The sequence below is a fragment of the Zootoca vivipara genome, chromosome 3 (genome assembly GCF_963506605.1).
Source record: "Zootoca vivipara chromosome 3, rZooViv1.1, whole genome shotgun sequence".
NCBI classification, from domain to species: domain Eukaryota; kingdom Metazoa; phylum Chordata; class Lepidosauria; order Squamata; family Lacertidae; genus Zootoca; species Zootoca vivipara.
Window position 1 is genome coordinate 71160241 of NC_083278.1, and position 15277 is coordinate 71175517.

Below are 15277 nucleotides of genomic sequence, written 5' to 3' on the forward strand. Positions count from 1 at the left end.
ACTGGACACAATACTCCAGGTGAGGTCTGACCAGAGCAGAATACAGTGGTACTATTACTTCCCTTGATCTAGATGCTATACTCCTATTGATGCAGCCCAGAATTGCATTGGCTTTTTTAGCTGCTGCATCACACTGCTGACTCATGTCAAGTTTGTGGTCAACCAAAACTCCTAGATCCTTTTCACATGTACTGCTCTCAAGCCAGGTGTCTCCCATCCTGTATCTGTGCCTTTCATTTTTTTTGCCCAAGTGTAGTACTTTACATTTCTCCTTGTTAAAATTCATCTTGTTTGCTTTGGCCCAGTTGTCTAATCTGTTAAGGTCATTCTGAAGTGTGATCCTGTCCTCTGGGGTGTTAGCCACCCCTCCCAACTTGGTGTCATCTGCAAACTTGCTCAGGATTCCCTCAAGCCCATCATCCAAGTCATTGATAAAGATGTTGAACAAGACTGGGCCCAAGACAGAACCCTGTGGCACCCCACTAGTCACTACTCTCCAGGATGAGGAGGAGCCATTGATGAGCACCCTTTGGGTTCGGTCAGTAAGCCAGCTACAAATCCACTGAATGGTAGCATTGTCTAGCCCACATTTTACCAGCTTCTTTACAAGAATATCATGGGGCACCTTGTCAAAGGCCTTGCTGAAATCAAGATAGGCTACATCCACAGCGTTCCCTTCATCTACCAGGCTTGTAATTCTGTCAAAAAATGAGATCAGATTAGTCTGACATGACTTATTTTTCAGGAACCCATGCTGACTTTTAGTGATCACAGAGTTTCTTTCTAGGTGCTCACAGACTGTTTGCTTAATGATCTGCTCTAGAATCTTTCCTGGTATTGATGTCAGGCTGACTGGGCGGTAATTGTTTGGGTCCTCTCTTTTCCCCTTTTTGAAAATAGGGACAACATTTGCCCTCCTCCAGTCTGCTGGAACTTCGCCTGTTCTCCAGGAATTTTCAAAGATTATTGCCAGTGGTTCTGAAATCACCTCTGCCAGTTCTTTTAATACTCTTGGATGTAGTTCATCTGGCCCTGGAGACTTGAATACATCTAAACTAGCCAAGTATTCTTGTACTACCTCCTTACTTATTCTGGGCTGTGTTTCCCCTGCTGAATCATCTGCTCCATATTCTTCAGGTCGGGCGTTGTTTTCTTTCTTGGAGAAGACTGAGGCAAAGAAGGCATTGAGGAGTTCTGCCCTTTCTCTGTCCCCTGTTTGCATTTCACCATCTTCTCCTCTGAGTGACCCCACTGTTTCCTTGTTTTTCCTTTTGCTACGGACATACCCATAAAAGCCCTTTTTGTTGCTTTTAACCTCTCTGGCGAGCCTGAGTTCATTCTGTGCTTTAGCTTTTCTGACTTTGTCTCTACACGTGCTGGCTATATGTTTGAATTCCTCTCTGGAGATTTCCCCCCTTTTCCATTTTTTGTACATATCCCTTTTAAATCTTAACTCAGTCAAAAGTTCTTTAGATAGCCAGCCTGGCTTCTTTAGGCACCTTCCATGTTTCCGTCTCATTGGTATTGCCTGAAGTTGTGCTTTTAATATCTCCCTTTTAACAAACTCCCAACCATCATGAACTCCCTTCCCTTTTAGTATTACTGTCCATGGGATTTCACCCAGCGTTTCCCTAAGTTTTCTGAAGTCGGCTTTCTTAAAGTCTAGAATTTGGACCTTAGTATGCTTGGTTGCTCCTTTCCGCTGGATAATAAACTCCAGAAGAGCATGGTCACTCCCACCTAATGATCCTGCCACTTCTACCCCACTAACCAAGTCATCACTATTGGTTAGGACCAGATCTAAAATGGCTGATCCTCTTGTTGCTTCTCCCACTTTCTGGACAATGAAGTTGTCTGCAAGGCCAGTGAGGAATCTGTTCGACCTTATGCTCTTGGCTGAGTTTGACATCCAACAAATATCAGGATAGTTGAAATCCCCCATTACTACTATCTCACTTCCTTTGGAATGCTTGGCCATCTGTTCCAGGAAGGCATCATCTGTGTCCTCAGTTTGGCTTGGGGTTTCTGCACAGCATAATCAAAATCTATGGATTGCGTGAGTACGAGTTTAATGAAAGCCGTTTCACTCCCAGTAACGTGCATGCTTCTGTCCAATTTGGAGTTCCAGATGTTGAAATCTCAGCTTAGAAGTTGACTTCAACTCCTCCTTGTGGGTGGAAGCAAGGAAAACTGCCTTCTTCTATTCGCGTGTTTCCAGGAAATGCACCCCCCTCCTCCCTCTCCCTCTAGCCAATTTTCTCTCTCAGAAACAAACATTTCTCAACGTCCTGGCTCAGCACAAGTTGGCCGCACCTTCACTAAATGCTGTGCAGGCTGGAAGAAGAAGGTCAGAGTCCTTTCTTGCGCTCCAAACACCAACTCAGAGTTAATCTGTAACCAGTTCTCTTCTTCAAAGCAGGCACGGCAACTTATTCTTGAGCATGTGATTAGACGATGGATCTATAATTATATCTTATATCTGTTTATTTCACCATTGGCCGAGATCTCAGTCTGCCTGTGCACTAGTCTCCTATTCTGCACAATCATGTCTCAGGAAGAATTTAAGGACATGCTGGACAAGAAGTTGGAAGAAGCTGGAAAGGCTGCTCCTGAAGACCAGTTGTTTACGCATGATGGGGGTTTATACCCTAACATAGTCTGTTGTCCCGACACACTGAAAATTATTGACACATTTGAAGCTCGGAGTGATGATGTGGTATTAGTGGGATACCCCAAAACTGGTGAGTATGTTCATCTTGCAAGAAATACTTGGTGTGTGTGTGAGAGAGAGAATACTACTACAGTGATACCTCGGTTTAAGTACACAATTGGTTTCGGAAGCCTGTACTTAACCCGAAGCATACTTAACCTGAAGCGAACTTTCCCATTGAAAGTAATGGAAAGTGGATTAATTTGTTCCAGATGGTCCGCGGAGTACTTAAACTGAAAGTACTCAGACCAAGGCGTACTTAAACCGAGGTATGACTGTACTACTACTACTACTACTAAAGCATTTATATTATAATATTAAGGTTCTCATTACAGTGGTACCTCAGGTTACAGACGCTTCAGGTTACAGACTCTGCTAACCCAGAAATAGTACCTCGGGTTAAGAAATTTGCTTCAGGAGGAGAACAGAAATCGCGCGGCGGCAGCGGGAGGCCCCATTAGCTAAAGTGGTACCTCAGGTTAAGAACGGTTTCAGGTTAAGAACAGACCTCCAGAATGAATTAAGTTCTTAACCCAAAGTACCACTGTATAATTAGCACCACGTCCTTTTTTTAATCAGCAGAAACTTAGTTGTGAAATATTTAATGAGCTCTCTTGGTGAAAGTGCATCAAAAGAAAAACAAAACACCTATATCTAAGAGAAGGGATGGGGGGTGGCGAGAAATACAGGGCCCGCAAAATGAGATCTTGCTATTTATGGTTTTAAAAACCTCCTATATGTTAAATGATATGAACTAATAAGCATGGAAATAAAAATGCCAAGTTCCATAAGCATTACAATGAGATGCAGCACAGGTGTGTGTGAGTGGGGGGGGGGCATTATCCATCCCAATCGTGTCCTTGCATGCATACTGGGGTTCCAGGCGCTTGCCCAGGGTTCATGTTTATTTTGGAATGAGGCACAGCAGAGAATGTGGTGTGGTGTCATGAGGGTATATGGCTTATTTACACATATAAGGCGACAACCATTTTGTGTGTGGGTTCTGTTCCTGGCCTTCTCACATGTCAGCAGAGCATGCAGAACCTCGCCCCGTGTTACACCCTGTTACACTTCATGACAGGGTGGATAAAAATAAATGATTTTTTTTAAAAAATTAGATTTTTTGATTTAAATTGGATTTTTTTATTTGAATTGGATTTTTTTATTTAAATTGGATTTTTTAAATTTAAATTGGATTTTTAAAATAAAATGCTTTTGGAGGAAAAATCTTTCTAAAGATAGCTTTCTATTTAAGCTACATTATAGTCCAAAGGCTATTCATCAGGAAATAAGGATTTGCTTTAAGTTTATCATGTGTGCTAAAACTCAGAGTAAGTTTTGTGTTGTTGTTGTTTTTTTAAAAAAAGTTTAATCACATCAGTTAACAAACATGGATACATAAGCTATCATGTTATTGCTTTAATTAAATAAATTGTTTAAATTGTTATTAAGGAAATGATTGTTTTTCTCCTTCCCATAAAGTACAGCAGAAAAGTTGTCCAAATATAAACAGTTAACTTATTAAACCTTGCAATAATTTCATAATTAACTGTCTATGTATTCAGCGCCGGTGCTAGGGCTTTTTGCGCCCTAGACAAAATCACCTTCTGGCGCCCCCCCCCCAGGCACATGCGCCATGACGCGTGCACAACGCCGCTGACGCCCCTGTGTCCCACCCATAGGCGGGAGGGCGCTGAGCTCTCATTTTGGCTCGCGTGCCTCCCGCCTATGGAAGGGACGCTGTGAGCTCTTCAGCGGTGGCTGCAGCGAGCGGGCGGTGGCGGCAGCAGCAACAGCGCCCATAGCTGAAGGCTTCAGCTACGGGCGCTGCCGCCGCCACCGCCACCGCTCACTCGTTGCTGCTCCATAGGCGGGAGGAGCGTGAGCGCGTGCCGTGGGAGGGCGGCGGCGGCGGGTTTTTTTTGCGCCCCCTCCATTTACGCGCTCTAGGCAACGGCCTAGTTCGCCTAAAATGGACGCACCGGCCCTGTATGTATTTCTAATAGTATAACCAAATCAGTAATTTTTGATATAGCTGTAAAAACTACTCTGAAAATTTATTCTTCCAAAAATGAAAACTTCATCTGGTTGTAAATATTAAGATTATACCAGCATGAATGAGTCTTTCTGTAAAAAAGAAAAAGAAAAAAAGATTTTAAATCTTACTGACTAGTAATTTAAATCATGATTTAAATAAATTTGATTTAAATCAACCCCCCCCCCCCCCGCTTCATTACACCCCTGCTCACAGTCGGCTAACAAAATGCCTAAATAAATAAAAATATATTTTACAAGGCACCTAAAACCCCTCAGGGTTGGCATGAACAAGGTATGTGAGGGGAGACTGTTCCACAATTGGGCATCACACTATTGACAAGTGTAACATTGTTTTGTTTTGTTTTTCAATCTCAATCTCAAACCTTTTATTGGTGTATAGACAAAATCCTGAAGGGTTCAATACAATAAAATCATTCTGCCCTGCTCAGCTCCATCACAACTTTACTTCTTGCAAAGTCCATGGACCAAGAGAAACAGAGATATACAGATATAGCAAGGCAGAATTCAAAGGAATTCAAAGGAACAGAGTGACAGTGGGGACCCTGATCTGACTTGGGAGAGGTTAATGGACATCATTCTTAAGTTAGGTCTAGGGCAGGCATCCCCAAACTTCGGCCCTCCAGATGTTTTGGCCTACAATTCCCATCATCCCTGACCACTGATCCTGTTAGCTAGGGATCATGGGAGTTGTAGGCCAAAACATCTGGAGGGCCGTAGTTTGGGGATGCCTGGTCTAGGGGAAAGAACCCGCTAATCATCTGAATTGGCCTCATTATCACCCCTGAAAAAAACCCCCACAAAAAACCAATGCAAACCACTGAACACATATGGTTTTATCTATGTTGTGAAAGGTAAAGGACCCCTGACAGTTAAGTCCAGTCGCAGATGACTCTGGGGTTGCATCGCTCATCTCACTTTACAGGCTGAGGGAGCTGGCGTTTGTCTGCAAACAGTTTTTCCGGGTCATGTGGCCAGCATGACTAAGCCGCTTCTAGCGAAGCCAGAGCAGCGCACGGAAAAGCTGTTTACCTTCCCGCTGGAGCGGTACCTATTTATCTACCTTGCACTGCGTGCTTTCAAACTGCTAGGTTGGCAGGAGCAGGGACCGAGCAACGGGAGCTCACCCCGTCGTGGGGATTCGAACAGCCAAACTTCTGATCGGCAAGTCCAAGAGGGTCAGTGGTTTGGACCACAGTGCCACCTGCGTCCCCACAGTGCCACCCGCTATATTGTACTTATCTCAAAGCAAAACAACCTCCCCCTTTGGGAGTCTCGCAGAACAGTCAACTTGATTGTACTACTATTCTTTATCCTATATGCACACCACAACCACATTCAAATTCTATGGTTATGAATCTCGCTTCTGAAGTTCCTTTGGCTGTGCAATGGTGATGCAAGGCCTATGTTACAGCAGGTATGAGGAGTCTCTTTCTGTGTTTTCTAACAGTTCTTTAGCATTCCTTCAGGTACAAACTGGGTTGGTCAGATTTTAAAAGAGTTGGAAGCTGCATCTGGAAAATACGATGAAGAAGAAATGAAGCGGAGGCAGCAGATAGAGAACGAACTAAAACTAATGCCATTCCTTGAATTTGGAGATCCCGGGAAGTTTGAGGTCAGTATTGGAGAGAATAGTGCATAGCTTGATTCATTTGAATGACATGAGAGATACCTCAAGGTCTTCTCCAACCTACTGTGCTCCAGAAATAGGCAGTCAGTTTGATGAGTTAGTGTCCTTGGGGTGGGTAAAGAGAACTGCCTCCCAGCTTTGAATTCAGTTTCTCGGTGCCAAAGCTCAACTCAGTGCCAAAGCTCAACTCAAAACCTCTTCTGGGCATTTTTGTTTGGATGAGCTTGTAGAAGCCAGAGACAAAAACAAGTGACTTCAGCTGTGCCTTGTCTGGCTTCCGAATATTTAAGGCTGCAATCCTAACCCGATTTACCTGGGAGTGAACTCCAAGGAATTCCATAAGACTTACTTCTGCATAGAAATGGTTACATTCAGAGTTATGTGAAGCAGCTCTCAATGTGTCAAACTTGCTGTGGATTATTCCTATAGTACAATCGAACCACCCTGCTATTTTTTGCCCAAACATTTCTCTTTTTTCCCTAACATGTTACTAAAGAGGTTGAAGAAGTTACCTTCCAGAAGAGTGATAAAAACACATCTCTTTCCTCAGAAGATTCCCAAATCTATTTTCCAAAAAAAGGCAAAGGTAAGTTCACTGCTTAAAGTTTCCTTAATCCATCCATCCATCCATCCATCCATCCATCCATCCATCCATTCATTTAGAATATTTATATACCACTTTTCATGAAAAATTCATCAAATTGGCTTACATACCAAAATATGGCAATGAACAAACTGTTGTTACAGATTCTGGTCAGAATAAACTTTAGGTTTGTTTCTTTTATTTTTACAATGGGAAACTGTTTTATTCAAAACCAAGGGCAGAAGCTTTCAGTCTCCTTGTATAAGAAGGGGAGGAGAGCAGAGGTGCAGCCCACGAGTCTAAGGTTTGCTGCAGCTTTTAAAAATAATGCTAAAGAATACATTAGCATTATGCCCAGCCACTGAATGGTTGCATTCTGCATGGCAGCAGTTTTTCAGGGTCTCAAGCAGAGGCTTTTCCCATCCTAAGGATGGCTTTCTGCTATGGAGTCCCATCAGCCAAAGGATTTACACTTGTTTAAAAAGTCTTTGCCTCTCTCTGTACATGCCCCATGTCCTCTCCAAATCTGCTCCAAAGGGTTGGGGGAAACTCCACAGTAGTTTAAGGGGGAGTAAATGGAAAGGAGAGGGCGAGGCCTTCTGTTGCACAAGCAGAAATCCTTGTGCTGATGGAACAGTGGCGTTGGTGCTACATTGGATTCCGCCCTGACACTGCAATCCTGTACAATTTTTACCTGGGATTCTGAGGGATTGACCTCCACGTTCAACGAACAATTTCTAACAATGAGCTAGGAGCTCACCTTATTATTATTATTATTATTATTATTATTATTATTTTAAGGTGTTTGTCCCCTTGTTTTATGTTCTTTCTCTAAACGTTGTCATATTAATTCATGGCCAAATACATGAATATTTTCATACTACAGATTAAAGAAAAAGATTAGATGATTTATGTTTTTGGTGTTATGGGTATGAACTTTGTCCCCCTAGTTTTGCATACCTGTTATGCCTCTTTCTGTTTTGAAGATCCTGGTTTTGTTTCGAAATCCAAAAGACACGGCTGTATCCTACTTCCATTTTTCCAAAGGCATTAAAATCGTCCCTGATCAGAAAACCTGGGATGAGTTCTTCTCAGAATTTATCGGTGGAATAGGTATGTGCCTCTTCCATTCAGCCTATTAAATTCTATTCTAGGTACAACAGAAATATGAATTTGTAAGAAGAAGAAAAGGTCATGTTGCTCTAAATCAGGGTTTTTTTCTGACCGTGGCCCCCTTCCAATCTTGTTTCCTTCCTGTGCCCCACCCCCACCCCATCCAGAAAGGTAGCTATTTAAATGTTTTGTTTCTAAATAGAACATGTTTTATTTATAATTTATACAAAATACAATTACATAAAATGATAGGAACTTAATGAAATATTACTGAAGCAGAAAAACCATAGAATCATAGAGTTGGGAGGGACTCCAAGGGTTATCATTCTAGTGCAACCCCCTGCAATGTAGGAAACTCAGTTAAAGCATCCACAACAAACCTCTGCTTTAAAACCTCTAAGGAAGGAGAGTCCAGATCAGGCATCCTCAAACTGCCGCCCTCCAGATGTTTGGGCCTACAACTCCCATGATCCCTAACTAAGAGGACCAGTGGTCAGGGATGATGGGAATTGTAGTCCAAAACATCTGGAGGGCTGAAGTTTGGGGGTGCCTGGTACAGATCCTCTCAAGGGAGATCCATCTTCCATGTATTATAAAAAGTAAAGGTAAAGGGACCCCTGACGATTAAGTCCAGTCGCGGATGACTCTGGGGTTGCGGCGCTCATCTCGGTTTACTGGCCGAGGGAGCTGGCCTACAGCTTCTGGGTCATGTGGCCAGCATGACTAAGCCGCTTCTGGTGAACCAGAGCAGCAGAAGGAAATGCCGTTTACCTTCCTGCCGGAGCAGTACCTATTTATCTACTTGCACTTTGACGTGCTTTCGAACTGCTAGGTTGGCAGGAGCAGGGAACGAACAACGGGAGCTCACCCCATCGCAGGGATTCGAACCACCGACCTTCTGATTGGCAAGCCCTAGGCTCAGTGGTTTAGTCCACAGCGCCAGCCGCGTCCTTTGTTATAAAAAATAAACAACACTTATTTGACCCCAGTTATTTGATACAGAGAGGGAAACATCTGTAAGCATACCCTCCAACATTTCTCCAACGAAAATAGGGACACCTTTGTCCATAATAATAATTTTTACTACATATACGCCACCCATCTGACTGGGTTGCCCTAGTCACACTGGGAGGCTTCCAACATATATAAAAACATAATAAAACATTAAACATAAAAGACCTTCCCTATACAGGGCTGCCTTCAGATGACTTGGGGGTTGGATAACTCCATACCCTTCAACATTTGGTGAAAATAAGGAAAAGCAGGACATTCTGGGATCAAATCAGAAATTGGGATGACTTCTGTAAATCTGGGACTGTCACTGGAAGATAGGGACACTTGGAGGGTCTGCAAAAGGCTCACAAGGAGTTCTGTATATATGGGAGAATTTTAAAAAGGAAGGTTGTCCTTCCTGGCCTGGTGCAAAAAGATCTTGTCATCCAGAGGAGCCCTGGCTGTCTAGATAAAACACTATAGCCCCACACACCTTTACCTGGGAGTAAGGCCCACTGAACTCAGTGCAGCTTTCTTCTGAGTAGACACTTATTTACTAGCACGTCAGCAGCACCAGACGAGGCTAGGTGCTGGGGCTGCAGAGCCAGGCCGATGCTGCCAACGAGTCATGTACCCCTCAGCAACATCCGAAGGCACCAATCTGCTTGGTGTTGAGGTGGATCGCACCCTGCACATTGCAGAGTCAGGCCCAGGCTACCACCTGGCCCAACACTGGTGGCAGCTATAAGCAGTGGTCAAAACAGGAGCCTCCGTGATCATCCTCTCCTGCTGGCAAAAAACCAAGAAAATGCATGTGGCAAAAAGAAGCACAAGTTCGCCCCCTGGTGGGCTGTCCCCTTACCTGCTTGTGATTGGCCAAGCAGAGAGCCAGCCAATCAGTGTGTGTGTGTGTGTGTGTGTGTGTGTGTGTGTGTATACCTCGACTTACGAAGATGATCCGTTCCGCGGCCGTCTTTGTAAGTCGAAGTCTTCGGTTGTTGAAGCGTCCGTTCTGCGCTTGCGTGAAGCGCGATTTCGCGCTTCTGCACAGGCGCAGAACGCACGTGCGGGGTGCGTGCGACGAAAATACTTCTGGGGTTGTCGACTTTGGAAGTCGAAACCTTCGGAAGTCGAGTCGTTTGGATGTCGAGGTACCGTACCACTGTATACAGTGATATACACTGTATACAGTGGTACATCGCAAGACGAATGCCTCGCGCAACGAAAAACTCACAAGACGAATGCATTTTGTGATGTGTTTGGTGACTCGCAAGACGAAGTTTTCTATGGCCATGCATCGCAAGACGATTTTTTTTTGCGGTTTTGCTTATGTTTTTTCATTTTTTTGCTGCGGCAAACCGCTCTTTGCAAGACAAAATTGTCACAAGACAAAGCGACTTGCAGAACGAATTAATTTCATCTTGCGAGGCACCACTGTGCGTGTGTGTGTGTATGTGTGTGTGTATATAGTCATACCTTGGGTTGCGTACGCTGTGGGTTGCATACTTTTAAGGTAAGAACGCGGCGGACCCAGAAGTGTTTACTTCCAAGTTCCGCCGCGCCCATATGCGCAGAAGCGCTCATTGGTGCTTCGTGTGTGTGCAGAAGCGCCGCTCTGGATACGTACTTTTCAGGGTGCGAATGGCACCCCAGAATGTATGAGGTACGTATCCAGAGGTACCACTGCAGATAGATAGATAGATAGATAGATAGATAGAGATATATATTCTTTTCTTTTCCACTTCCCTATGTGCCCCCCTTTACGTAATTTTCACTTGTGCCCCCCTTGGAATATCCTGTGGGCCCCATATGGCCCCTGGTTGGGAAACACTGCTGTAAACTGTTTGCAGTTTCACAATTCTTCAGTAGAGCAGTTTTAGATTTGCAATTTTTCAAATGCTTTAAAAAAAAAAGCACCAGAAATCTTGTATGGCATCATGAACAGAAATTGAATTTTTATACACCACACCTTTGCTGACTGGCTGACATACAGAATTTCAGCCCTGGAGAACAAGTTTTAGATAATCTGTGATTTGTGTGCAAGCAGTCGCCACAGGCAAAGCCAAAGTGGCCTAAGCTATGTGTGGTGGTCTACACTTTCCAGAAAAATGAATAAAGTGGAAAGAATTACATTTGAACTAGCGCATATAATAAATATTGGTGCACACAATGCACAGGCACATAAGTGAAGAGCATTTGAAAACTAATATTAATTAATTAACCCAATGAATCATTGTAAAAGACATAACAGAGAGAACAGCTGGCAATGAATTACAGTCATACCTCGGTTTGAGTATTTTCAGTTTAAGTACTCCACGGACCGCCTGGAACGGATTAATTCAGTTTCCATTACTTTCAATGGGAAAGTTCGCTTCAGGTTAAGTACGCTTCAGGTTAAGTACAGACTTCCGGAACCAATTGTGTTTGTAAACCGAGGTACCACTGTACAAGAAAACCAAAGTCATGGTTTTCTCAAGAAACCCTTGGGCCCATAGATGGTGCATGGACAACCAGCTAATTGAACAAGTCGAAGTCTTCAAATATCTTGGCCTTGTTTTCCAGTCTATAGGGGCAGGGGGAGCACACCAGAAATGTGCAAAAGAAAAAGCGTCCCAAAGCGCCAAAACTCTGACATGCTTTTTCTACACAAAAGGTGGTAAACCTGTAAGTGTTCCAAGCTAAACCCCTAGCACAGTTATTATATGGGGCTCAGATTTAGACAGGCACTCACCTTGGATCTACAGAAGCTGTCCAATCAAAGTTCTTAAGGCATTTTTTCCCCTGTACCACCCTGTGTCCCAAACACATTATTGCACCTAGGCTAATCTTCCCTCGGTAGATTTACGGATTTGGCGTAAAAGACATAACATAGGACCATCAGCAAACCAGATCCATGGAAGACATTTTGAGAAACATTTTCACATGCTACCTTTCCAAACATTAGCTTGCATAAGCCAATGTTACTTGTGGAAAATGAATTCAGATTTTACATAAAAGCCTTTATCATTGTCTTATCAGAGATTTGTTACATGAATAAAATGTTCTGCTTTCTTCCTACTAGTTCCCTACCGCCTTTATTTTGATCATATCGTTGAATGGAACAAGTATCTGGATGACAAAAATATCATGTTTATTACCTATGAGGAACTAAAAGAGGTAAATAACACTTTTTAAAATTTATTTTTAAAGCATTTCTAATGGAGAGTGTGTGAAGGAAATTGAAACAGGATTTAAATCATGGTTTCTGCTCATCTCTACCCTCTTTGACTGGTAAACATCTCATGAATGTTTTCTTTCAAAATACAACTTCTGGATTTGTTAAATCTTATCTTGACTGGATTACTGTAAGTCATTGAGGACCATTTCTTCATAGACAGTTCCAAACAATTACTGCTTGCAAGGAAAGACACATCTGGAAACAATAATAAGGCCACATATTTTTCTATTACAAAACATATTGTTTAGTAGCCAAAGAACAACTGAGCCGGATTCAAGAAAGTTACGTTCTGGTTGCAACTTTTGCGTGGAATGCAGAACAAAAACAGGACCTGGGGACCTGGAAACGTTTCATGAGGTCACAGTATTTTTCACTTGTGACACCCTTGTTTTCTTTATCCAGAACACAACTTTGGGACTAAAAAAAATAGCTGAATTCTTTAATTTTTCTGTGACGGAACAAGATATTCAGTCCATTGTGGAGAAGACCAGTTTCAACACCATGAAAGAAAAATCCCCCAACACCCACGGAAAACTGGGCAACGCTCTTTTCCGTAAAGGTAACATTCTAATACAGGGGTCAGCAAACTTTTCCACCGGTTGCCTGCACGAGGGAGCGTGTGCACCTGTGTGCATGCACACTGCCCGCCGCTCTTCCCCTGCTGGCTTTCGGAGCCATGGCGGGGGAGGAGAAGGAGGTGTCTGTGGCTTCATCCTGGAAGTCTGTCCCGTGCAGAGCTAAACCGGTGTGGTGCGCCAGTTTACCTCCACGCAGGGACTGACCGAGCGGGCGGCAAGGGCCGGGGGCCGGTTTAAAGACCGCCTCGGGCCGTATCAGGCCCATGCGCCGTAGTTTGCCAACCCCTGTTCTAATATGAATTAAATTGCTTTCATCAACAGTACATACCTTGCTTCTCTAGTACGTTTTCTTCCAGAAGCATTGTGCAGTATGAGAAGGAAGCCTATAAGTGGAATGTTTTAGAGCAAATCTATAAATGTAGCACAGTCTAATGACTGGATTGTACCACTCCAGTATGTGGATTGGGATTGTATGTTTCACCTCCCAACTGCTTCAGTTACATCAGGTAGAAAGCAGCCTCGAATCTGTTGTTTTCATGAATATGCCACAAACCTACCTTTCCTCTTGGATCTCGGCTCTGCTTACAGTTTTTCCACATGACTGCATGCATGTATTTAGTGAATGTTGGTTGTTCTGTTTTCATCATTTACAATATAAGCTGTTTAGATGTTTTTATTACATTAAGGGCTCTAGCATTTTAATAACCATAATCCTAACGATAACAATAATTTATTAAATTTGTACACTTCCCTTCATCCATAGATTCACAATATAAAAAAGACAAAATACGTAATGAAAATAGGAATAAAAACAAACCAAGAATCCTTCCTCCCACAACACATTTAAAAGGGCATTGGATGTCAATCAGCTCAAGGTCTGGTTTAAGTGGAAAGTTTTTGCCTGGCGCCTAAAGGTATATAATGGAGGTGGCTGCCGAACCTCCCTGTGTAGAGCCACTGCAGAAAAGGCCTGTTCTCGTGTTGCCACTCCCCAGACTTTTCATGGAGAGGGCACACAAAGAAGGGCCTTAGATGATGAGTGCAGGGTCTGGGTCGGTTCATGTAAGGAGAGATGGTTCTTGAGGTGCTGCGGCCCTGAGCCATTTATATTTATCATAATATATTTTTGCCTCTGAAGGGTGCCCTCTCAAGAAAACATTCATGGTGTATTGCAGTAAAACAACAACAAGAAACCATCACTACCAACAATGAGGTGTCCATAAAACCATAATCAGTCTGAAACAATCTCAGGCTACAATTGTATTCATTCTTACACAGGAGCAAGTTTCACACCACTCAGTGCAACATTCTTCGGAGCTCTAAAATCAGTAAGAACATATTGCAAGATGATGACCCACAAAAAGCTCGCTGAAATGAAATATTCTACAGCCCTATTCAGGCATTCACCCAAATGTGTATGGGCTGAAAATGGGCAGGAGACTTCCTGATCACAGGGAATCCCACTTCCTAGGAAGATGCTAAGTGTGTTTACCAAAACATAGTAACAACCCCCCCTTCAAACTTCCCCTGCTACAGGTGGGGACACCAGGGACTTTGTTTTCCTGTGTACCCTCCTGATTTTTAGCCCATGTGTGTGTGTCCCATACAGCAGAAGAGGGCTTTTGCTGTAACAAGCAGCAAAGGGGCCAAGTGAACCTCTCTTGGGGAGCTGCTCTACATTTTAGGCACCTGAAAAGGCCCAGTTTTGGGGCCCCATCTGGCGGTAATTGTGGAGAATTAAAAGCAGGGCCTCTTTTATTACCTATCATTTGAAAATAACACTTCCCATAGCTGCCAAGTTCTCCCTTTTTTTAAGGGAAATTCCCTCATGCTGAATAGGCTTACTCGCGAGAAAAGGGAAAACTTGGCAGCTATGACACTTCCATGTGTCTGATAAAGTGACCCCAGTCACCAAAAGCTCATGCCACAATAAATATTTCTCTCTTGTACTATAATCTTTATTATGCTTTATATTTGCAGGCATAGTAGGTGACTGGAAGAGTGTCTTCTCTGAGAGCCAGAATGAAGAAATGGATAGAAAATTTGAGGAGACTGCAGCGAAAACTAAGCTTGGAAGGATGTTGAAGTACGAGCTCTATTGCAAGAGCTAAGGAGGGCAATGGTGCTACAGTTCTCTCATGCCTTCAGTTTCGTCCATAAAGGAAGACATGTTTGGGTTGGTTTTGTTAAAGGGAAGTCCTTCTGTTATACACTCCACTCCATGACCATAATAAAAAATTTCATAGAAAAAAATTATTAAAATTTCTCTTTTTAAAGTATAAACTGTTTCAAACAGTTTTTATTATTTCTGAACTGAAACTGTACTTGCAGGACCAGGTGCTGGGTTCCCACCCCCCAACCCATGCAAATAAGAATCCAATGAGGCTGGGTTTTTGGG

The 15277-nt window shown here is 43.2% G+C and overlaps 1 protein-coding gene across 1 annotated transcript; it reads left to right on the forward strand.

Moving 5' to 3' along the window:
- Positions 1-2069: 2069 nt before the first annotated feature.
- LOC118081928 (sulfotransferase 6B1) lies at positions 2070-15162 on the forward strand. The gene is made up of 7 exons (XM_035108532.2): positions 2070-2741; positions 6235-6380; positions 6892-6981; positions 7965-8091; positions 12146-12240; positions 12704-12860; positions 14860-15162. The coding sequence occupies exons 1-7, from the start codon at positions 2222-2224 to the stop codon at positions 14988-14990; spliced, it is 1266 nt and encodes a 421-aa protein (XP_034964423.1). The 5' UTR covers positions 2070-2221; the 3' UTR covers positions 14991-15162.
- Positions 15163-15277: the final 115 nt, after the last annotated feature.